Source organism: Amblyraja radiata, chromosome 22, assembly GCF_010909765.2.
Source record: "Amblyraja radiata isolate CabotCenter1 chromosome 22, sAmbRad1.1.pri, whole genome shotgun sequence".
Lineage (NCBI taxonomy): Eukaryota > Metazoa > Chordata > Chondrichthyes > Rajiformes > Rajidae > Amblyraja > Amblyraja radiata.
Window position 1 is genome coordinate 8810597 of NC_045977.1, and position 25183 is coordinate 8835779.

Below are 25183 nucleotides of genomic sequence, written 5' to 3' on the forward strand. Positions count from 1 at the left end.
TCCTTGGTGATCTTAATAGTATTTAGCTCCTCCATTCCTACCGCCCCCTGTTTATCCAGCGTTGGAATATTTTTTGTGTCTTCTATGGTGAAGACTGATACAAAATACTCATTTAATGCCTTTGCCATTTCCATGTTCCCCACCAACAACTCTCCAGTCTCACCCTCCAATGGACCAACGTTCACCTTAGCCACCCTTTTTCTTTTTATATAGCTATAAAAACTCTTACTATTAGTTTTTATGTTGTTCGCTAAATTCCTTTCATAGTCTATTTTCCCCGTCTTAATTAATCTCTTAGTTATTTTTTGCTGACCTTTAAATGCTTCCCAATCCTCTACCCTCCCACTATCTCTGGCTACCTTATATGCCCTTGCCTTCAGCCGAATACTATCCTTTATAGTTTTACTGAGCCATGGCTGACTGTTCTTACCCTTACCCCTTTTTTTCTTCATAGGAATAAATTTTTCTTGAAGGTTATACAGTAGATCCTTAAACGTACACCACTGCTCATGTACCGTCTTATTCTTGAGATTAATATAATGTTAGAATTTCTATGTGCTCTCCTTTACCTTATTTGCCAAAACCTTTTGATCTTCCTATTTTCCTCTTGTGCATTCCTACACCTCACATATTCTTCAAGGGATTCATTTGATTCCATCAACTCATACCTGACATACCTTTGTTTTCTTGACCAGAGCCTCAATATTTATCGTCACCCAAGGTTCCCTACTTCTGCCAGTCTTGCCCTTCACTCAGGCACATTGTGGCCCTGAACTCTCCCTATTTCACTTTCAAAAGCTTCCCACTTGCCAGATGTCCCTTTACTTGCAACAGCCTCAGCTGTCAGCTTTTGTAAGATCTTGTCTAACATCAGAAAAATTGGCCTCGACCTAATTTAGTCAACTGTCCTCTCCTTTCCCATAATTATTTTAATTATGGTCATTGGTCCCAAAGTGCACCCCCACTGACACTTCAGTCACCTATGTATCTTGTTTCACAAGAGAAGGTTGAGTTTTTCTCTTCTCTATGGGGTAATTGTATAGAATTATAGAGAACTTTTTTCTCCAAAAACACGTCACAAATTCCACTCATCCACTCCCTTCACATTACAGCATTCCCAATTGATATTTGGAGTTAAATTCCCCCACTGTTGCAACCATACAGTCCTCTTTTGACAATGAATGGGCATCGAAACACTTTTTCTGGAGCAGTCTAGAATAGCAGTTCAATTTTAGATTGTGGCAGGCTCCATTATAATGTTAGTGTTAATTTTAGGATTAAGAATGAATGGAGTTTAGTTTTGGATTTAGTTTCATCTTCAAAGGTGGACAGAAATTTGAAGTTACTTCAAGTCAAGAGAGTTTATTGTCATGTGTCCCAGATAGGACAATGAAATCCTTGCATTTGCTTCAAAAAACTTCAAACTTCAAAAAACAGTCAAGGGGAAAATGAAAACAAAAAAAATAGCTGTAGATGCTGGAAGCCTAAAACAAAAACAGAAAATGTGAGAAACATTCAGCAAGTGAAATCTTCAAAATCTAAAATGTCTCTGTGCTCCTTTCCACACTTGCTGCCTTACCCACGGAGCATTTATTGATCAAAAAGTTGAGTGTCGTGGCACTGAATACATTCCCTTCACCAAATCTGAACAACCTGCATTCTATAAAATGCCCTGAGACAGATAGCTTTTTTATATTCAGCACGACTTTACTGGAAAGTAAAAAAAGTCCTAAGACAGCAGGTCTGTAAACATACAGCACCTTGTTTTTCTGCAGGTAGTTTGATGCATCCAAAGAATGAATGTGTATTCAGAGTGCAGAGGTCTCTGATTTTCACCATTGTAATTTACATGGCTATTCCTTCTGCAACTAGAATAAGCTGTAAGCTCCCAGAAGCCACATTGGAAATTCAGAATGACGAGGAGAATTAATTAGAGCCTACTTTTATTACAGTACCTTTTTTTCCGTATGTTAATCACAGAAACATTACCCATTTTTTAATAAACACTGCAAATGTCAAATCGTACAATTTACCTTGTGTTTAATTTCCGATTTTCCTGCACCACGGACTCAATCAAAGTCTCCTTTAGCTTCATAGCACGAGTGCAGAGATCAGCATTCAGGCTGACAGCATCAAGGCAAAACATGGCAAGTGGGACAGTAATGTGCATCAGGGATATTTCATTGCAGAGTTTCTGCAAACTGGCTATTTTCTGACAGTGAGAAGCAGCGGTTAGTAAAATCACAAGATTCAGCAAACAATCTATAATGCAACAACTAATCTTCAACAACTCTAAAGTGCAATACTGCATCAGTAAAGCACAAACATATCAGGGAACATTCACAGGTAGCATGTGAAACTCATCCACTTGCTTCCCCCTTCCTTCCCAGGTGGAAAAGCACAAGGTTTCAAATTTTTAACCAAATTTAAAAATTCTTCATCTATTTCATCATTATGGAAGAACTTGCTTAACTTCAGTATTCAAACTATCAATGTTAATTAAATGTGATTGCAGTACTTCTACTTATCATTTTTAATTACCAAACAGAATAAAGAAGAAAATGAGGGGAACTTTAAAGTGAACAAAATATGGCGTCTCTTTGGTAGTATGAAGCAATGCATCAAATAAAACAGGTTTCAAATCCCTCCGGGTTATTGTTTGGATAGTGCGGGTAATTGCTACAACCTGCACTGCAGACTTCAAAGCTAAACACCTCAGTTTGAGTATGGAAACCAAACCTGTAGATACTTCAAGTGGTCTCAACAAATCACTGGACTATTACAGCAAGACTTATTCTTATATTCAGACCTCCTTTCCATAAAAGCAATCTTGCTAACATCCTTCTCAACTGCACACTGAATCCCCATGTTAAAGAAATAGCAAATAAGTAATTTCCTAAAAAATCTAATTTATGCTGGCACAAGTGAAATCCATTAAACTCTACTCTATACATTTGTTTAATGTGGAACCATTATGTCGCGTCATTGTATTGGTTCATCAAATAATTGAATGTATAATATTGCTCTCAGTTGCTCTTGTGATGGGAGGGTTCACCAAATGCAGAGTAACCAAGCAACATTTATTTAATTTATGTACTGAAATGGAGACACCAGTTTTCTCAGAATCAGTGTTAATGATGTTAAGTAATAGCTACTACAGGCCAGTGTCAGTCAATGCAATAACACTGTCACACAGTTAAGTGATTTGCCTTCCGTTATAGTTATTCTACTAATTAGAGTGAAATTGAGACCGTACTCATATTCCTGATCAATTTATATTGCTATTTGTGCATGTCAGGTGCAAAATGTACAGAACAATGAAATCCATTAGTCATAGAGTCATACAGTGTGGAAACAGGCCCTTCAGCCCAACTTGCCCACGCCAGCCAACATTCCAGCTGCACTAGTCCCACCTGCCTGCGTTTGGTCCATATCCCTCCAAACCTGTCTCATCCATGTACCTGTCTAACTATTTCTTAAACGTTGGGATAGTCCCAGCCTCAACTACCTAATCTGGCAGCTTGTTCTATAAACCCACCACCTACTGACAAACCTTTTAGCAAAAGTTCTAAAGTGTGTTCTGAAATAACACCAGAAAGGTTAGAGAGATTAAAATGTTGTGGCTTTGTTCCTGAAACAAATGATGATTTGTAATCTTTGAAGTATACAAATGACTACTTATTTGGAAAGGTCTGAAGCAACTGGAATATGTAAACATACCTTTATAACTGCTTCCGTTGAATGTTTCTGTGACAAAAAAGTAGCAATTTCTTGTTCTGCCTTATTATTCATAAGATCACTGTATATTTTATATACATTTAGATAACTAAACAAAAGGGAAAATAATACATTTACTTGCAGGTGTAATAAACGGTATCTGCAAATGAACCTATCTTGATATGATCATTTAAAAAATAATAAAAAAAATGCACATAAGTCTTAATGAGCTCCAAGAAAATGTAACCTTAACTCTGGCAATAACCAGCCTAATCAATGCTTTGGTTGGAATTAGTGTTGACGTGGGAGGAGCTTGTTATGGGCAGAACCACCATAAGCCTCACTATGTATAATAATTATACTAACAGCAGAGATGCACTGTAATGATTGGCATTCTGTGAACAGAAAATAATCTGGAGAACAACATTTCCTATGCAACCGGAGGAACTTATCCATTCACCTTTTCCCTGCCCATCATCCAGGTATCCAAACAATTATTCCTGGTGAAGAAGCAATTCACTTGCACTTCCAATTTATTCTACTGCATCAGTGTTCACAATATTGAATCCTCTGCAAACCAAATGTAAACTGGGAGATCACTTTAACCCTTAACGTACTGTTGCATGCCACGTTAATTCTCAATCCCACTACATTCTGATCTGTCGCTCTGCAGTCTACCGCATTGCCATTGTGTGGCACAATATAAACTGGAAGAACAAAATCTCATCTTCCATCTTAGCACTTTACAACCTTCTGGAAGGAACACTGAATGTTCCAAATTCAGGTAAGCCATGCTCTCATTCCCATTATCATGCTTTGTGTTCCTTTCTCCCAACCCCTCATTTCTTAAAAATGTCTTCTCATCGGTCAGTACTCATGCTCCATTTCACCAGATCTTTCTTAAACAATCTCTATGTGGTTTGAAGAAGGCAAAATAAATTGTAGGTGCTAGAATATGTAACACAAAACAGATTGCTGGAAGAACTGTCAAGCAGCATCCATGGTGGCAAAAACCTTAAGTCAATGATTCGGGTCAAAACCCTACATCAAGAGGGATACACAACCTTGCCAAATTAATTAAAACAAATCACAAATATCAGTGTTACTGTACACTCCCTTGTTTTTGGAAGGTTAACAGTTATTATAATTAAATAATCCAAGGATTTAGTCAGAATGCAGACTGAACACCTATATACATATTTGTAGATATGGAGTTGGAGTACTCAAACTAAGAAAAAAAAATTAAAGTAGGAAACAGCCCATTCATGTCTTAAATTAGGAAACACATTCGCACAAAGGATAGAAAAAGCATGAGATTTTCATGTTTAAGAGGGTATGGAATCTGGAAATTTTCCAGGAAGTCCAGTGGTGAGTGTGGAATTCTCTGCCTCAGATGGCGGTGGAGGCAGGTTCTCTGGATGCTTTCAAGAGAGAGCTAGATAGGGCTCTTAAAAAAAGTGGAGTCAGAGGATATGGGGAGAAGGCAGGAACGGGGTACTGATTGGGGATGATCAGCCATGATCACATTGAATGGCGGTGCTGGCTCGAAGGGCCAAATGGCCTACTCCTGCACCTATTGTCTATTGAAAGACCAACAGATGCTTGCTATGCAAGGAATGTTGAATAGAAGACATAAGCTGTTGAGGTTGAAATTAACTTGGTCTAATGACCGGCGGTATAGGTTCACGCAATGAATGTGTTCTTCTCCTTTGATCGTAAACTTCATCTCAGTATTTATTAACCTTGCCAAGTATACTCTGAATGAGGCTGATAAATTTATTCTGTTTGGTGCTCAATAATACATTGGATTGTGTGGTATAAAGTAATACAATTAAATCTGTATGGTTCCATTAGTTTATTGTTTGAGAACTTAACATCCTGAAACACTCATCAATTACACGTAGATTTACCTTTGAGGCCCAACAATATTTACATTAAAAATCTCCATGGATTTATTGATAATTTCATTGACCAGGGCCTCCTCTTCTTGAACTGTACGAAGGGTGAGCTTTTTGTCCAAGAGATCAGGTAGCAATTCACATTCCACCTGTGCCAAAAAAAAGCTAAATAAATCAAAAGCAACTGAGCAGCCCTCTGAGTTTACACGTATTCTTTACTACAATCAGAATGTTGATCATTTTCCTGAAATTTATATTTATTCCTGAGGGAAGATTGTTCTCAGATGTTGCAAGAAGATGGGAAGAGGCACAGAGAAGTATTATTTTGCAATCAAATCAAAAAATGTCCCTGCAGCTGAATAGGAACAGTTTGACAGTGGCCAAGAAATGGATAATCGATCAATTCTACTCCAAAAACTAGAAACTGATGTGGTGAAGGTATTCAGCAGCTAGAAAGATTAAAAAATAAATAAAAGTATTCAATCCATCTACCTTCCAGCCACCTGATCACATATTATTTAGGACCACTAATGCTTTAGCTACCAAAAGGACACAAAGTGCTGGAGTAACTCAATGACTCGGACAGCATCTCTGGAAAATGTGGATAGAGTCATAGTCAGATAATGATACAGTGTGGAAACAGGCCCTTTGGCCCAACGTGCCCACGACAAACATGTCCCAACCACACTGGTCCCACCTGCCTGTGCTTGGTCCATATCCCTCCAAACCTGCACTCCCAAGGAAGAGAGACCCAGTCTACTCAACCTCTCCCTATAGCTCAGACCCTCTAGTCCTGGTAACATCCTCGTAAATCTTCTCTAAACCCTTTCAAGCTTGACAATTACTTTCCTATAACATGGTGGCCAGAACTGAACACAATACTCCAAATGTTTAAGAAAGAACTGCAGATGCTGGAAAAATCAAAGATAGACAAAAATGCTGGAGAAACACAGTGGAGCAGCACCTATGGAGAGTAGGAATAGGCGACGTTTCGGGTCGAGACCCCTCTTGGCCTGAAACGCCGCCCATTCCTTCCCTCCATTGGTGTTGCCTCACCCGCTAAGTTCTCCAGCATTTTTGTCTACCTAAAATACTCCAAATGCGGTCTCGCCAACGTCTTATACAACTGCAACATGATCTCCCAACTTCTATACTCAATACTCTGACTGATGAAGGCCAGTGCCAAAAGCCTTTTGACCACCTTATCTACCTGCAACTCCACCTTCAAGGAACCATGCACCTGGATCCCTCTGGTCTACAACATTCCCCAGAGTCCTACCATTCACTATGTAGGTCCTGCCCTTGTTCGACGACCAAAAATGCAACACCTCACATTTCTCTGTATTAAATTCCATCAACCATTCCTCAGCCAACCTGGCCAATCGATCAAAATCTGCTGCAATCATCCACAATCATCTTCACTATCTGCAAAACCACTAACTTTTGTATCATCAGCAAACTTGCTAATCTTGCCCTGTATGTTCTCATCCAAATCATAGATGTAGATGTCAAACAGTAACGGGACCAGCACCGAACCCTGAAGCACACCACTAGTCACAGGCCTCCAGTCCGAGAGCAGCCTACCATGCGGAACTTTGTCGAACGCCTTACTGAAATGCATGTACACAACATCTACAGCTCTGCCCTCATTGACCTTTTTGGTCACGTCTTCAAAAAACTCAATCAGATTTGTGAGACATGACCTTGCACGTACAAAACCATGCTGACTATCCCTTATCAGCCCTTGCCATCCAAATGCCTGTATAACCTATCCCTCAGAATACTCTCCAGTAACTTTCCAACTACAGATGTTAAGCTCACCGGCCTATAGTTCCCAGCATTTTCCCTGCAGTCTTCTCGAAAAGAGGCACAACATTTGCCACCCTCCAGTCTTCTGGCACCTCTCCTGTATTAAAGGACGACTCGTAAATTTCAACCAGGGCTCCCGCAATTTCCTCTCTAGTTTTCCACAATGTCCTCGGATATACAGTATCTGATCAGGCCCTGGCGATTTGTCCACCTTCATACATGATAGTAACTACAGTACTTCTTTGACGCTAACACTGACTGCTCTCAAGGCATTTCCATTGACTGCCCCAATTCCTCCGTCCTACTGTCTTTCTCATCGGTAAATACAGAGGAGAAATACTCATTGAGGACCTTATCCATCTCCTGTGGCTCCACACAAAGGTGACCACGTTGATTCCTGAAAGGTCCCACTCTCTCTCTCTCTCTAGTTACCCTTTTCCTCCTTATGTATTTATAAAATCTTTTTTGATTGACCTTGAAATAGGTGACATATCGGGTTGGGACCCTTCTCCAGACAGCTTCTTTAGCTACCTAGCTTGATAATAAGTGAAAATATTCTTATGTTATCCAGCCCGGCAGCTGATAACTCCTGTTACATTAGTACGGTCGTATGGCACAAAGAAGCCATGTTCAAGTCGGACAGCCTCGTTTCTCAGTGTTTGCACGATTTATCTGGAAGGACATGCATTTTCTCCATGGGTCTCCAGTTTCCCTCCACTTCTCTGAGATCTGTTCTGAGGTTAATGGACCTATAAATTATCATGAGTGCATGAAATGGCAAAGGGCTTAAAAGTGAATTGATGGGCATATGTGGGACACCACATGTGGAGGCCAAATGGCTTCCTTCTGTGTCTTTCTACGTGTAGACTCTTTGGTGATACATGAACCAAGGAATCAACTGCCAACCCTACAAATATCAACAGAAAATAAAAATAAACGTTCAGAACATCTAACATTTAATCCAGAAGGCTGGCAGAGTAGGATTTTGATCCCCATGTTCAATTAACAATTGCTAATTATTTTATGAAGAGTTCATAATAAAACCCATTCAACATTCCCTTTATCAGATTTTTTTTTGGACAAGAAATCAAGAATGCTCAATACCTTAAGAATTCCGTTGGCACTGTTTAGAATTTCCACGTAACATCGATGAATTAGATCCCAACACTCATCCAGGCTCGGTTCAAAAATGATTTTAGGCTCTTCCACTTTCAATTTGAGTATCATAATCTGTTGCCTAACATATCGCAGCTCATGAAATTCATCTCCAAAGTCATTTCCATCCTGTTTGAAGAATAGCAAAGATTCAAATGCACATTTCAAAGCTTAGAGCATTAGCAATTGATTGATAATTCATTTCAGGATAATGAAGTTTCGTCAGACACTTCAGACACTCTAAGGAGGGTTCCGACCCAAAACGTCACCTATTCCTTTTCTCAAGTGTTGAAATCGAAGATAAGAGTCAAGGCATTTCTCAACAGGGTTGAAGCAGGTCAGGAAGCAATTTGTAAATTGTAGAATGGGACTGTGCAGGTTATGGTCTGATGGAAATGTTTTAAGCGACTCAGGTATACTTAGGGTAGAACAAAAGAGACGAGCTGGGAGCTCGTAGTATAGCAATGTCCATTGGTAGCAAATATGAGGTGTATATCACATGTGTACTGCGTGCGATAAATATTATAATATCAATATCATTTTCTTTGTCTACCTTGAATAATATTCCTGTTTGCTGAATATCCCCAATGCTTATTCTGTAAAATACACTTTTTAAGCCCCTTGATTCATGCATATTTTATGCATATTGACACATACTGCATGGATTTCAAAAGTACCTTGTGTACTGTAAAAAACAACAGAAGATCCTCCAGAGATTCGATAACAGCCCCCCTTAATTGCAGGGACATAATGGAGGCAGCACATGCAAAGAATTCTTTCACTTGCTGAGTAGAATCACAATCATTTTGCGGTACTAAATGCATCCATTTTTCTTTGTGAGCGATGAAAAGATTGGCACAGGTTGGAATCCATCTGCAATCACAAGTTAACAAGCTAATTTGTTTCATAGAAAAAACAGTTTGATCTGAAAATCCAAGATGGACAAAGCCTGGAAGAACTGGGCTATATTCTCATTTGTAGCTTATTGAAACATCAGTGAACTTTAAGACAGACACAAAATGCTGGAGTAACTCAGCGGGTCAAGCAGCATCGCTGGAGAAAAGGAATAGGCGACATTTCGGTTCAGAAACCTTCCTCAGTCTGAAGAAGGGTTCCGACCTGAAATGTCGCCTATTCCTTTACTCCAGAGATGCTGCCTGACCCCCTGAGTTACTCCAGCATTTTTTGTCTTTGGCATAAACCAGCATCTGCAGTTCCTTCCTACACATTAGTGAACATTACTGTGCTTTTCATCAAGTTTTGTAATTCATTTTTTGGGAGCTGGGCATCACAATAAAGCCAACATTTATAATAAGGAAATTAGCCAAACAGCAAGGAAGAAGGGTCGCAACCCGAAACATTACCTATCCATGCATTGGTGGGTTAGCCCAGATCAGGTAACCTTTGAATAACCTGACAGAACTGATGAGGTTTTAGTACAAGTTTGTTGGTCACCATGACCATGCAGTCTTTCTGAGACTTATACTCAGATATCTGAATTGTTAGTCCAGGGATCTGAATTTCCAATCCAGTAACTAAAACACTGTACACAGGAGGATTAGCTCCACAACATCCTGTGGAAGTTGAATTAGTTTAGTTTCTATGCGAGCCACGATGATCATCCAGTATGGGACGGGTTAGTGGGAAAGGAATGGAACCGATGATTGGACCGCAATAAATAACATTATTTTACGTCTCCTCATAAGAGGCAAGGCGTACGAACGGCACCAACTAGACAGGATTGTGAAGACCGCCAGTAGGATTATTGGTGCTTCACTCCCTTTCCTGCTGGACATATACAGGAAGAGTATCAGCAGAGCCATCCCCATCATCAAAGACCCCTACCACCCATCGCATCACATATTCTCCATCCTGCCATCTGGGAAGAGGTACAGGAGCATTAGCTGCAAAACCAGCAGGATGCTCCTCAGCTTCTTCCCGCAGGCTATAAGACTGATAAACGGACTTTGCCCCCTGCCAAAGTATCGCGCACCAACCACCAACCTGGACACACTGCAGCAGAGCCACTGTCGTGCCGCTGCTGATCGGAACGCCTGTTGATGTTTAGTAGGGAGATGAGTGTTTAATTTGTTCATGATATATGTATTTTTATTTCTATTTATTTTTTACTGCACACTGAATGGACACTGGTTGAGCAACGTTTTTTTGTTTCCTCTGGGTATGTGAGTACTCAGGAAAATGACAATAAAGATATACTATACTATAAGCCCACAAAAATTATTTGAAATCAGTCAGTTTTGGTATTTCAGCAGTGGTTCCATAGGGAAACAATGATCACGCTTCATAACCAGCAGAGTCAGTTGTACGCTGATACCTCAGAGATACAAAGATGTCCTTTTTATGATGAGTATAAATTAATGAGGTTCCCTGTCTAATTATAATGAGCTTTGCCCTGCTTCCTGACCAGCTTTTAAAATTGTAGCGAACCTGACTTTGTGGAAAAAGAGTGGCAAACTCTTAATATGACCTGGGTCTCACTGTTCTTCAGTTTCCATTTGCAATAGGCAGCTATTAAGACTCTTCAGAACAAAAATGCCCATCTGGACAAAGTGCAAATCTAAGAAGCAGAATCATCATCTGAAATTACCAAAATGTCATAAGCATACGGTGAATTATCAAACATTAATGAATTCCAGTGTTTAATCCAGAAGATTGAATTCTGTCTGGTTAAGTGAGCTGATGTTCTTGAGGTTATGCTCCTTTTGATTTGGAGGTAACAGTAAATTTGCAAACAAAATGAAGGGAATCTTTACTTGTGATGTTCCTCATCATGTTGTTTGAAGATGATATTAACTACATGCCTTTTTCACTGGAACCCTTCACCTCAAAGTAAAACAAGAATCACTGAAAGCGTAAAAGATTTGCACCGTAAAATATTCACATTGGTTCAACATGTCGTCTACATAAAATATACGATACTGACATGGTTTCAAGAATATCATGAGCCTCTGCACAGTGCTTCCTGACAAGACCTTCAAACTCCTGAGGAAGCAGTGGAAGATCTTCTGTGTTTATTTCCTTCACTCGAACAAATCGGAAATCGTTGAACCTGTAAACAGTAGAGAGGTGGGTTATAAAAACAGACTGAATTGCACCCACCTATTACTATTTAAGTCTTCTTCTTCGATACTCCATGAGGATCATTAGAAATGTTTAAATGCAAGTTGATTTCCTATCAATTCTAAATGCTGTGGTGGTTAAAACAGCATGCTGCAATATGCTCACAGCACCAAATATGGGCCTTCATATTGAATACTTGTGGCAGATTAAACTAGGCAGAAAACATCCAGAGACAAAGTGCTGGAGTAACCCAGTGGGTTGGGCAGCATCACTGGACAAAAAGGGTCCTGACACGAAATGCCACCTCCATGTTCTCCAAAGATGCTGCCTGACCCACTAAGTTACTCCAGCACTTTGTGTCCTTTTGTGTAAACCAGCATCAGCAGTTCCTTGTTTCTAAACATCTATCAGAGTTGGACTAACACAGTAAAAGGATATGTAATGGATAGGCATAGAAAACTATATTTTATTATGGTATTATACAAAACACAGATTTTACATTTGCAAATAAAACTTTAAAGATCCTAATTTGGAATTTATAACTAATTGCAAAACTTTGCATTAACCTTTTATTATCATTTTCCCCATTAGATGATGTTATTAGCAACATGGGAAAATTAAAAAAAAATAAAAGATGATTATAGCATTCATAAAGGAGTGAATATTTAAAAAAAAACTAATTTGACCATTTATTGCATTAAATTTAACCAATGACTAGTCAGAAATGAATTTGCATTGCCTTAATCTTGAGATTTTATACTTATAATTAGGACATATTCATGATCCAGTTGTATTTGAAGAGACATCAATTACTTATTATATTTTGCTTGTTATAATAATATTATAATAATATTCTTCTTTATTTCGAAAAGATTAAAAAATAAAAAGCAAGTGTGAAACAGCATAAAAAAAACAAGAAAACAAAACAAGAATATTTATAAAGTGTCATAAACAATATTCATAAATAAATGAATCGGATGTGTCCTGCAGGAGCAGGAAGAAGCCAATGCTTATTAATTTGTTATTGTTATTCAATTAATTTGTTATAATGTTATTAAAAGTATAGGTCTGCAATGGAAGATGTTACAACTAATGATTTCCAACAGGGAAATTAACGAAGGGCAATTTAAATTTATAGGTGGTCCAGAAAAGATTTACATATAAACATTTTTAAAGGTTGTAGGAAGAGCTGATAAGGATATTAAATGAACACGTTGGGGACTGTCTTTTACTAATAATAGCATTGAATACAAAGGCAAGTTATGGTAGTTCTTAATAGATCACTAGTTAAGCCTGAGTTTGGGTAATTTTAAACATATACTGTACATTAGAACTCCAGTGCAACATTAGTTTTATACTCCACCTGATTGTACTCTCCATACGATCTATCCATGCACAGATACTCTTGTAAGGAAGTTAAAATAATATTATCGCATGTGTACCGACATGTAGTAAGAAGCTTTGTTTGCATGCTGTACCATCAATTCACATCATATATACATGAATAAGTCAAGCCATACAAAAGCATAACGGGTTGTGCAGAGAGAAAATTCCAGAGTGCAGAAAGTATGTACAGCATTATAGTATTATGATTACAGCGAAACCGTGAAGAAAAGGTGTTATTGGAAAACTAGGAAAAAATTGGCCTTGGTACATATTACAATAATAAACCTAAACTTAGGAGCACTGCAAAGTTAATGGATGAGCATCTTGGACATTAATTACCAGTGTTTACAGCAACTTCCTTTCCTAAATTACCGACTTACTTTGTGCGCCATAATAGCTGCAGCAAATTCATCATTGGATTGTCCACAAAGAGATGAGATTCATTCCATGCCCTAGCTTTGGTGTTGTCATTGTGCCAAGGAACTGGTGCACGAATTACTCTTTGAGGGAATGGTCGTGGCACAGATGAAATAAAAAGACGCATCCTTTCAGAAGGATCCTTTAAGATGTAGTCAACTGAAAAGAAATAGAGAGTATGACACAGAATTAACTCAGTAAATATGCAGTAAAGGTGATAGTAAGGTAATTATTTTAGTCTAGTAAAATTATTTAAAGTTTAATATAATATATTTAATATAGTAAAAATGAATTCCCACCATATTGAAAGGAGAAAAGCGAAATCACATACAAAAAAAAAAAAAATAAAATAGCTGGGAATATGTAGAAGGTCAGATAGCATCTCTAGAAAGAAAAAAGTTAACCTTTCACAGCTAGGACCCTTCGTCAGAACGAGGTAATCTTCAAATACACGCAAAAATCCATAAAAAAGCACAAATAGTAGATGCTGCAGATCTTAAATAAAAACAGGAAGTACTAGGGATAGATAGTATGTCAAGCAGCATCAGTGTAAAAAGTACTTCTTCCTTCCTATCTTGATTGTATTCTTTCTCCTCTTGTCCAGTCCTTCTCATTTACATCCATGACACCTCAGATAAGTTTTTAGTTTCTCAATCTATGCATCTTTGTGATTAACATCTAATTGTTCTACATGTCCATCCGACTCCAAGGATTAAGGACCCTTCAATTTTTACTTGAACAGAGACTCAACCAGTTTCCTCCAGTCTGAAGAAGGGTTTCGGCCCAAATCGTTGCCTATTTCCTTCGCTCCGTAGATGCTGCTGCACCCGCTGAGTTTCTCCAGCATTTTTGTGAATCCTCCATTATCACTCTCCTTTGCCCTTCCGCATTCATTCTTACATTGAACATCATCACCTTCAACTCCATTCACTTGCTGTTCCTATCACTCTAACTCCTCACCCCAGTCCAACAGTGACCACTCTGTTTCCGGCCTCCTTTTCAGTTTTAACAACACCCAACATCATATAGAGGAACTTATAATGACACAGGAGGAGGTTATTTGGCTCATCAGGCTCTTGCTTGTTCTAGTTGAGCAACTCAATTAGTTTCACTCCCTCTCCCTTTATTTAACTTATTCCCTCTCACACAGGGTCCTCAACACCCTTTTGATTCTTTTCCTACTAACCTAGAATAAAAAATAATTTATAATGGCCAGTTAACCTACCACCTGTTTTTGGGTTGTGGCAGAAAACCAAGGCACCTGGAAGAAACCCACATTTCACACAGAGAGTGGTGAATCTCTGGAATTATCTGCCACAGAAGGTAGTTGAGGCCAGTTCATTGGCTATATTTAAGAGGGAGTTAGATGTGGCCCTTGTGGCTAAAGGGATCAGGGGGTATGGAGAGAAGGCAGGTACAGGATACTGAGTTGGATGATCAGCCATGACCATATTGAATGGCGGTGCAGGCTCGAAGGGCCGAATGGCCTACTCCTGCACCTATGTTTCTATGTTTCTATGTAACAGAGTGAACATGCAAATTCTATCTGGACATATCCAAGTTCAGAATTGTACCAAGTCCCTGGATCTATATGGCACAGCACTACAGTGCCCTCCATAATGTTTGGAACAAAGACTCACCATTTACTTATTTGCCTCTGTACTCCACAATTTGAGATTTGTAATAGAAGAAATCACACGTGGTTAAAGTGCACATTGTCAGATTTTAATAAAGGCCATTTTTATACATTTTGGTTTCACCATGTAGAAATTACAGCAGTATTTATATAGGCCCCCATTTCAGGGCACCATAATGTTTGGGACACAGCAATGTCATGTAAATGAAAGTAGTCATGTTTAGTATTTTGTTGCATATCCTTTGCATGCAATGACTGTTTGAAGTCTGCGATTCATGGACATCACCAGTTGCTGGGTGTGTTCTCTAGTGATGTTCTGCCAGGCCTGTATTGCAGCCATCTTTAGCTTATGCTTGTCTTGGGGGCTAGTACCCTTCAGTTTTCTCTGCAGCATATAAAAGACATGCTCAATCGGGTTCAGATCGGGTGATTGTCTTGGCCACTCAAGAATTTACCATTTTTTAACTTTCAAAAACTCATGTGTTGCTTTAGCAGTGTGTTTGGGATCATTGTCTTGTTGTAGAATGAACTGCTGGCCAATGAGTTTGGAGGCATTTGTTTGAACTTGAGCTATACACTTCAGAATTCATTATGCTGCTACCATCAGCAGTTGTATCACCAATGAAGATAAGTGAGCCAGTACCTTCAGCAGCAATACATGCCCAGGCCATAACACCCCCACCACCGTGTTTCACAGATGCTTTGGATCTTGGGCAGTTCCTTCTCTCCTCCATACTTTGCTCTTGCCATCACTCTGATATAAGTTAATCTTTATCTCATCTGTCCACAAGACCTTTTTCCAGAACTGTGGTTGCTCTTTTAAGTACTTCTTGGCAAACTGTAACCTGGACATCCTATTTTTGCAGCTAAACAGTGGTTTGCATCTTGCAGTGTAGTCTCTGTATTTCTGGTCATGAAGTCTTCTGCGGACGGTGGTCATTGACAAATCCACACCTGACTCCTGAAGAATGTTTCTGATCCGTCAGACAGGTGTTTGGGGGTTTTTCTTTATTATAGAGACAATTCTTCTGTCATCAGCTGTGGAGGTCTTCCTTGGCCTGCCAGTCCCTTTACGATTAGTAAGCTCACCAGTGCTCTCTTTCTTTTTAATGATGTTCCAAACAGTTGATTTTGGTAAGTCTAAGGTCTGGCTGATGTCTCTAACAGTTTTATTCTTGTTTCTCAGTCTCATAATGGCTTCTTTGACTTTCATTGGCACAACTTTGGTCCTCATGTTCATAAACTGCAATAAAAGTTTCCAAAGGTGATGGAAAGACTGGAGGAAAGACTAGGTGCTGAGAGCTCTCTTATACCTACATTAAGGTGCCAATTAAACACACCTGAGCAATTACAAACGCCTGTGAAGCCATGTGTCCCAACCGTCATGGTGCCCTGAAATGGGGGGGACTATGTATAAACACAGCTGTAATTTCTACATGGTGAAACCAAAATGTATAAAAATGGCCTTTATTAAAATATGACAATGTGCATTTTAACCACATGTGATTTTTTTTCTATTGCAAATCTCAAATTGTGGAGTACAGAGGCAAATAAATAAATGATGGGTCTTTGTCCCAAACATTATGGAGGGTACTGTAACTGCTGCATTACCATTCACCATGCCACCGAGTTGCTCACCATCCATCTAAGCATGGTGCAGCCCTCATGACACAATTTTGAATCAAACAATTATAGATAACCCTTTTTCCCGTTTATGTCAGAATTGGATGAAGTAAGGTCATCCTCTTGTAACATTGACTCTGTTTTCTATCCACGGATGCTATCTGATCTGCTGAACATTTCCGGTATTCTCATACATTTTATATTGCTGCCTTTGTTTGCTTAACCTGCCCTCATTTATCTTCTATTTACACTCACCCAGACAGATCTGCTATAAATGATGGTTTTCATTTCCTTCTCTTGGGCAACAAGGAAAGTAATTGCTTTACCTAGTAGCCTTGGTCTGCATCTTATCATAGACATTCCTTTGCTTTCTCCATCACTACAACTTAAAACGTTTCCAAATTTAATGGAATAAATGGCCCGAGATATCAGCTGTTTCTCTTTTCGAAGATGCTGTCTAGTCTGCCGAGTTTCCCCAGTATTTCCTGTGTTTTTTTTACTTCAGAAGTCTGTTTGCAGACTCAAAATAAGAAGGGTTTCGGCCCGAAACGTCGCCTATTTCCTTCGCTCCATAGATGCTGCTGCACCCGCTGAGTTCCTCCAGCAATTTTGTGTACCTTCGATATTCCAGCATCTGCAGTTCCCTTTTGAACACAATCTCATTGTACATGGTAGTTGGAAAGTTACCATGAAACGCTTACAATACCAGTGATACTATGATGGTAACACTCCCTGCTACTATGTTCTTTAGTTCAATAATTAACTATCTAATATTGTAGGCAAATTGCCCAAATTTGTGAACTAATTTAGTTCTTAATCCTGATATGGGTGAGAAATATTTAAAGAATGTGAACATTATTTTAAGGTCGTCAGCAAATCCAGCTCATGTCTCAAACAGAAATGATAATATTTATTCTCACACGTAGCACTTCTTATATTTGGAAACCATCCAAAAATATCTTGCTTAATATTTAGAAATAGAAAGACCAATTCTAACTCTCAAAATTTAGGCCAGGCCACAGTATAAAATCAAAAGTAACAGGAGTCTCAGTTTTCTTCTGCCATGCCTCCAATTTGACCAGTAGACCTGCAGGGTGCAGGTGGGACCTGACTTTAGATAATTGCAACATGGTGGCACAGCGGTAGAGTTGCTGCCGTACAGCGCTTGTAGCGGAGACCCGGGTTCAATCCCAACTACGGGTGCTGTCTGTACGGAGTTTGTACGTTCTCCCGACCTGCGTAGGTTTTCTCCGTTATCTTCTGTTTCCTCCCACTCTCCAAAGAGATACAGGTATACAGGTTAATTGACTTGGTGGGCCGAAGGGCCTGTTTCCGTGATGTATCTCTAAAACTAAAACTAATAATAATAATAATACATTTTATTTATGGGCGCCTTTCAAGAGTCTCAAGGACACCTTACAAAACTTAGCAAATAGAGTAAAAACATGTAAGCGGAATGAAATAAATAGTAAAGACATCACCAGTACACAAATTAAAGACAGAATTCAATCCAAAGACAAAAATCAAAAACACAATATGAAGAGAGAGCAGCGGCAGCTAAAGCGCGCCAGCGTACACTCTCCCTTCCGGCAGCCATCTTGGACAGAGTAAAATAATCATTTACACACAAAAAACCATCCTCCCACAATGGTTACCACTGTGGGGGAAGGCACAATGTCCAGTCCCCATCCCCAGTTCTCCCATAGTCAGGCCTATTGAGGCCTCCACAGTTGCCTCTACGGAGGCCCGATGTTCCTGGCCGTTCTCGCCGGGTGGTGTTGCTCCGGCGTCGGGAGAGTCCTAAACTAAATCTCATCCGTTGGTATCATATTAACCTTTGTTGTTTTCTTGTGCTACCTGATACTCCCTGTCCTCAAAGGTTTCAATGGTATTTTATTGTCACGTGCAACAATTAAGGTACAGTGATATGCGAATTACCAAAAAAGCAACAAGACATACAACCAGATAAAAGTTAACATAAACATCCACCACAGCAGATACCCATCATTCCTCACTGTGATGGAAGGCATTAAAGTCTAATCTTCTTTCCTCATTTTTCTCCCATGCCAGGGCGATCGAAGTTCTTGCGTCGGGGCAATTGAAGCCCCCGCGTTGGGCCAGTCAAAGCTCCTGCGGCTTGAAGTTCCCGAAGTCGGTCTCTGACCAGAGACCACGAGTTCCCCAATGTTAAAATCCGTAGTCTGCCGAGGTAGAGCTCAGAGGTTGATCCCTGGCAAAGGGCTTCGTGATGTTAAGTGCCGCAGGCTTCCGCGGTGGAGCTCTTGAAGTCGGTCTCCAGCAATGGTCGCCAACTCCTCGATATTAGGCCGCAGTGCGGACGGAGATACGATGCGGAAAAAAATCACATCTCTGTCGAGGTAAGAGATTAGAAAATGTTTCCCCCAACCCCCACATAAAAACAAGCTAAAGAACGCTAAATACATACATTTAACACATACTAAAAAAACAACGAAGGGCCAGAGACTGTTGGCGAGGCAACCATTGCTGGTGCCACCTGGTGGTTCATTTCCTGAGTCAGGCTGTCAGTCTGGAAGGTGATTGAAATGAGACTTTGACTTTCCGATTGCCAAATCCATGTTTCCAATCTTGTTGACTTTTATCAAATGATTCCCTTCTCCCACCACATGAGTATCACAGGCAATGTTGATAAAGCATTAAGAAAAGTAGTCAATAGTATTTTTCAAAGGAGGGAAATATAGGGTGGGTGATCCATAAAACAGATTATCTTATCTGCTACTCTTTATTTTAAGATTTGTATCTTACCAATGGCTTTCCTTAGGCTACTATTGTAATCATTGTTAACTTCCTCTAACAATTCCATGCGCAGTGGCTGCAATTCTGGCACACTTTTAAGCTCTCTTGACAAAAGTTGTTCTATCCGGTTTATCTGTTCAGACTTTTGTGGTTCAATCATATAAGATTGGATGCCATGATCAATGTAGTGAAGATACCTCTGTGAAGAAATAGAAAAAAATTTGACTAAGAGTGTCGTCTACGCTTATATCAGTTTTATTTTCCTACTATTACATCGCGCTACAAATTAAATTTTTTTAATACATTTTTGTTCCATTAAAATTGTAAATTTGTATCTTTATCAGTTCAGACTGCTGTAACATTGCTAGCAAAACTTTTAGCATTTACTGTCAGTAACCCAAAATTCAGACACCCACATGTACACAGTTAAATCGAGAACTTGCTGTTCACCTGCTGCACCATGTGCTATGATGATACATTTAATTAATAAACACTGAAATCAGTGAAATCCACCAATAACTTTAGCTTCTTAAATATTATTCACTCTCTCTAAAATACATTGAAAACCTTGCATGTTGCTAAAGGATGATGATAGCATAAAGAATGAGATTTCTTAATGGCCTACAAAATGGTAATTGTAGCTGGACAATCTCTTGGTCGTGAAAACCCTACATGCATCTACCTTACATGCAAAAATGTATTTCCTCAGTATTCAATTATAGTTATTTCCTGATGCTTTAGGTAATCTGACAATTTTTAATCTGTCATCTTCTGTGCATTGAAAAGAAAAAATATTGTTAAAGCAATGAGAATATAAGGTCAATTGATACAAATATGTATGTTAAGTGGCACATGAGTCAGAAATAAAATCTATCTCAGCAAAAAGGGATGACTTTGAAAGGAATATAGAAACATTATAAGGAATTCCAGATTCAGCATAGGAAACTAGGCACGAGGATCTAGGAATCCATTGCTCTCTTCTACGTTGTCATAATACTCAAGGCACAAAATGTTAATCAGCCCATTAAGTCTAGGACAGTTCTGAGAGCAATCCCATGCCCCAACTTATTTCCTTGCAACCTATTCTCTCTCATATACCCAACAACTCTACCCCGATTCCTCCACCACCCATGTACACTGTGGTTAACATAGAATAGACAATGTTTCTATCAACCAGCACATCTTAGGGATATGAGTAGAAATCAGAGTAGCTGAGGGAAACCCAGAGGGAAAGTGCAAACTCCACACAAATAGCACCAGAGGCTAGGATCAGGATTGAGCTTGTCAAATCTCTCCATAAAGAGTGGTAGATCATGGGCTACTGGAGACTATATGGACTAAAATAGAAGCTATCCTGGCCTGTGATCCATATCACCCCTTATCACCCTCAGTAGTCGTTCCTTTCCTGTTAGTTCAGGTTTTCAGACAGTTAAACATCGAGTGTGATTTTATGCATCCAGAAGTTAGTCTTACTCCTGACTTCCAGTAACAGATCCCAATTACGAGCAGTACCAATCCTTATAATCCATTCTTATTTATTACAGGAAAGCGATGAGAAATTCAGATGAATATTCCATTCCATCATTGATTTACCAAAAGGATGAAAGTCGAAATGATGCATTCAAAAACGTCCTGTTTCAATTTACCAATCATCTTTGATAATACGAGGGTTGAACATTTATGTCCTATATCCCTTACAATTTTCTGCAATTATCAACCAGGATAAAAAACATAGGACATTGAATAACACAGCACAGAAACAGGCCCTTCGGCCCATCATGTCTGCACTGACCATGATACCAATCTAACTTATAACACCTGCCTGCACAAGGTTAACATCCCTCGATTCACTAACTATTCATCAACTTATTTAATCTAGTCTGGTTTCAGACACAATTTACTATTGACATTCCCACGTGCATATGCCCCATGCCAGAAATTGTATCCTAAATTTTCTGGGGAGAATCATTTTCATAATCAGAGCAGGACATCTATAGTTGCAAGAGCACCCTAGAGGCCTCAGTCCTAAACCAGCTGTTCCAAATAGAATAAATTCATCTACACAGGATGGGACCAAATCATTTACATTTGCAACAGTCACTGCAACTTACTTAGGAATGAAAACATGGTTCTCAGCTGTCTCTTTCATTTATAGAAGATGTAAAAGAAGAATATTTTAGGGAACCCTGCACACTGCACAGTAATCAATTCTTGATTTATTGACCAAAATGCCCATAAAATGCTCCCCTCAGTTCATATTAAAATGCCAATGTAAACAGATTGGAATATTGTACAGTAAAGAGATCTCACACAGTAATGGTAATGTGGAATATTGTAGAAATCAGGAAATAAGGGTTAAATGCAACAGGGTAGGAAACCATTTCGATTCTACCTACCACTTGAGTGGTATAGCTGTATAAAATAAGTATATGAAGGAATTCCCTTTATGAGTGGTCTACATCTGCTCACATCTGTCCACACTGCACATGTGAAAATATATAGGGGGTGCATTTTAATTAGTGCTGTGAATTACATGTAAACTTCCATCAATATTTTCTATTCCTTCTTGTTTTTTGGCTCAGAAAATCTAGTAGTAGAATAATTTAGCGAGGAATTAAAATTCATTCTCTCTGCTGCCTTGATCAATTCTTTCATAACATGATTTCTCATCTTTTCCATTTAGCCTAACCCTTCTAAAAGTTAACTCTATTGATGTACTGTATTTAACTCCCCACCTTGGTCAAGATAGAGCCACACCTCTGACGAGGCTAGACACGAAAAGCTGGAGTAACTCAGCGGGACAGGCAGCATCTCTAGAGAAAAGGAATAGGTGACGTTACAGGTCGAGACCCTTCTTCAGACTGAGAGTCGGGGGAAAGGGAAACAAGAAAGATATAGAACAATGAATGAAAAATATGCAAAAAGTAATGATGATAAAGGAAACATGCCATTGTTGTGTGTTAGGTGAGAATGAGTTACCGACAATGAGGCTCAACAAAACAACTTTGAAGCAGATATGACTTGGTTGGGGGAGGGATGGAGGGAGAAGGGGGATGCAAGGGTTACTTGAAGTTAGAAAAATCAATATTCATACCACTGGGTTTGTAAGCTGCCAAGCAAAATGAGGTGCTGTTCCTCCAATATGTATTTGGCCTCACTCTGACAGTGGAGCAGGCCTGGGACAGACAGGTCCATGTGGGAATGGGAGGGGAATTAGAGTGTTTGGCAACCGGGAGATCAGGTAGGCCCAGGTGGACTGAGCAATATTCCAAAGATTCATCACTCTATGAACACATTTTTTATTAAAGAATAAGCGGGTTTTTTTAAGAAGATGTTTTAGATTTCTTTTCAATCTCTAACAATAATTAAAAGCTGTTGGAATGAGTTCTTCATTTGCAGAATTTAATTTTCAATAGAAGAGGACTAATCAATCAAGACTTTTCTTATAATTATAATTTTACTTGCACCGAAATGACCTAGGGGTGTTTGTTGGGCACCTTTCATGCAAGATGCAAAACTTCACCACGATTTTGGATAATTTTGTAGATACTGATAAAGCATACATTCTGGTAGAGCAAGGGAACTTGGACAGCAATTTCCCAATTTCCACATTTAATTGTGCATCCGTGATCATGCCAAATACCAATCGGATAAGGGTGTATTGTTATTTGAGTTATTGATCAAATATTAACGCCAAATCTTCAACTAAACCTACCTGATCTAACCACTGTCTGAAAGATTGGTAATTTTCCCACAGGATGTTTTCCCACATGTTTCTGGGCAGTTGTAAAATGGATTCATTTCAAATTTTGTTCCATTACATGTGCAATAAGAAATTATTTAAATTTTTTTATTTTTTTTTAAATGATAAAGTTCCTTTAAAAAGTGATTTAGAAAAGAATAACCTCATAATCTCTATCCGTAGGCTCTCCTTCATGCTCAATAATAGCGTTCTCTTGTTCAAGTATTAAATTAATTTGCTCCATAGGAGTCATGGGTCGACTTTCGGTAAATTTGTCCTTTCTCCCAGGTACATATCCACGCTCTCCATTCCAATTAGCCAAGTCCCTAAAAGAAACCACAGTTTTATACTTCTCTCACAGAATCACATTTGCAGCACAGAAGTGTATTTAGCCCTCATGTCCCTCATAGCCCTCTCTACTAAAACTAATTTGTTCTCTAACTGTCCTTTTTCCAAATTCTTTCACCTTCTGTTTATTCAAATTCTCTCAAAGGCGACACCAGAATAGACTTCCAATTCCCACCACACACTGCATAAAAAAGTCAAAGCCTCATCTTCCAAAGAGGTCTATCATGTGTTTCAGACTCAACAATGAATTTAACAATTTCACATGCCAACCTTGAGGCTCATATTTCCAGCATTTAGTTTTTCTTAATCTCTCTTGCCCTCTGGTATTTCTGATGTCATTTACCTCTTCAGTTTAGACTTTCCACAAACACGTCGTCTGTTATTCATTAGCCTTACCACCCTCTTTCAGCTGGCACCAATCGTGTTATTTAATCTCTCCCGATCTCCAGCCTAACAAACCCTTCCCCATTTATTATGCAACCTACTTATTGTTAATATTTCATGTCTATTGAAAGGTCATTGACTTGAAATATTAATGCTATTTCTCTTTCCGCAAATGCTGCCTGCTCCATTGTACATTTTTGGCACTTCCAATTTCCAGCATCTGCAGTAATTCTTAGAGTCTTATTGCACCTGTCATCTTTCACCTTAAACCTACACCCCCTAGTTCTTGATTCCCTGACCTTGTGGAAAAATACTTTGTATGTTTACATTCCCATATGATGTTATATATCTCTATAAGATACCCTTCAGCCTCCAGCCTCCAGCACTCCAAAAAATGTCCTAGACTGTACAAGGTCTCCTTGTAGCTCAGGTTCTTCAGTCCTGGTAACATCCTCGTAAATATTCTGCACTCTTTCCAGCCTCATGATATATTTCTTATATCAGGTTGACCAGAACTGAGCACAATTCTGTAAGTGCAGCCTCACCAATGTTTTGTACAACTGCAAAATAATGTTCCAACTTCTATACTCAATTCCCTGACAGATGTGAGCCAGCATCCCAAAACCCCTCACCATGCTATCTCTGTGAGACCCCTTGTAGCCGGAGATCCTTCTGCTCTACAACACTCTCTAGGACTCTATCATTCACTCTTAAGTCCTACCCTGGTTTGACATTCCAAAATGCAATACCTCACACATCCGAATTAAACTCTATTTGCCATTCCTCGGCCCACTTGCCCAGCTATTCAAGATCCTGTTTATTTTTTGACAATCATCTTCACTATCTACTACTATACTAGTGTCATCTGAAAACTTAGTAATCGCGCCTTGTACATTATCATCCAAATCATTGATACAGATGACAAATAACAATGGGCCCAGCACCAATCCCCGAGGCACACCACTAGTCACAAGGCTCCAGTCCAAACAACAACCTTTCACTGGAACCCTCTATCATGAAGCTAATTCGGTATCCATTTAGCTAGCTCACTCTGAATGCCATGTAATCTAACCTTCCAGAGCTGTCTATCATGCAGATCATTATCAGAAGTCCATATAAAACGTGTCAACTGCCTTGCTCTCATCAACTTTCTCAATTATTTGTTAAAAAAATGGAATCAAATGCCTTGTTGAAGACCAAGTAAATTGAAGA

The 25183-nt window shown here is 39.1% G+C and overlaps 1 protein-coding gene across 2 annotated transcripts in view; it reads right to left on the reverse strand.

Annotated features, from left to right (window-relative positions):
• Positions 1 to 25183, reverse strand: part of dnah3 (dynein axonemal heavy chain 3) — a 175369-nt gene that overhangs the window by 134616 nt on the left and 15570 nt on the right. For both annotated transcript variants that reach the window (XM_033040327.1, XM_033040326.1), the window contains exons 4-12: positions 23403 to 23565; positions 19507 to 19696; positions 13427 to 13622; positions 11524 to 11649; positions 9257 to 9452; positions 8529 to 8708; positions 5628 to 5764; positions 3721 to 3826; positions 2034 to 2212 (exon numbers count right to left, since the gene is read on the reverse strand). In XM_033040327.1, the coding sequence (XP_032896218.1) occupies positions 2034 to 2212; positions 3721 to 3826; positions 5628 to 5764; positions 8529 to 8708; positions 9257 to 9452; positions 11524 to 11649; positions 13427 to 13622; positions 19507 to 19696; positions 23403 to 23565 (1473 nt within the window). The remainder of the gene's footprint in view (positions 1 to 2033; positions 2213 to 3720; positions 3827 to 5627; positions 5765 to 8528; positions 8709 to 9256; positions 9453 to 11523; positions 11650 to 13426; positions 13623 to 19506; positions 19697 to 23402; positions 23566 to 25183) is intronic.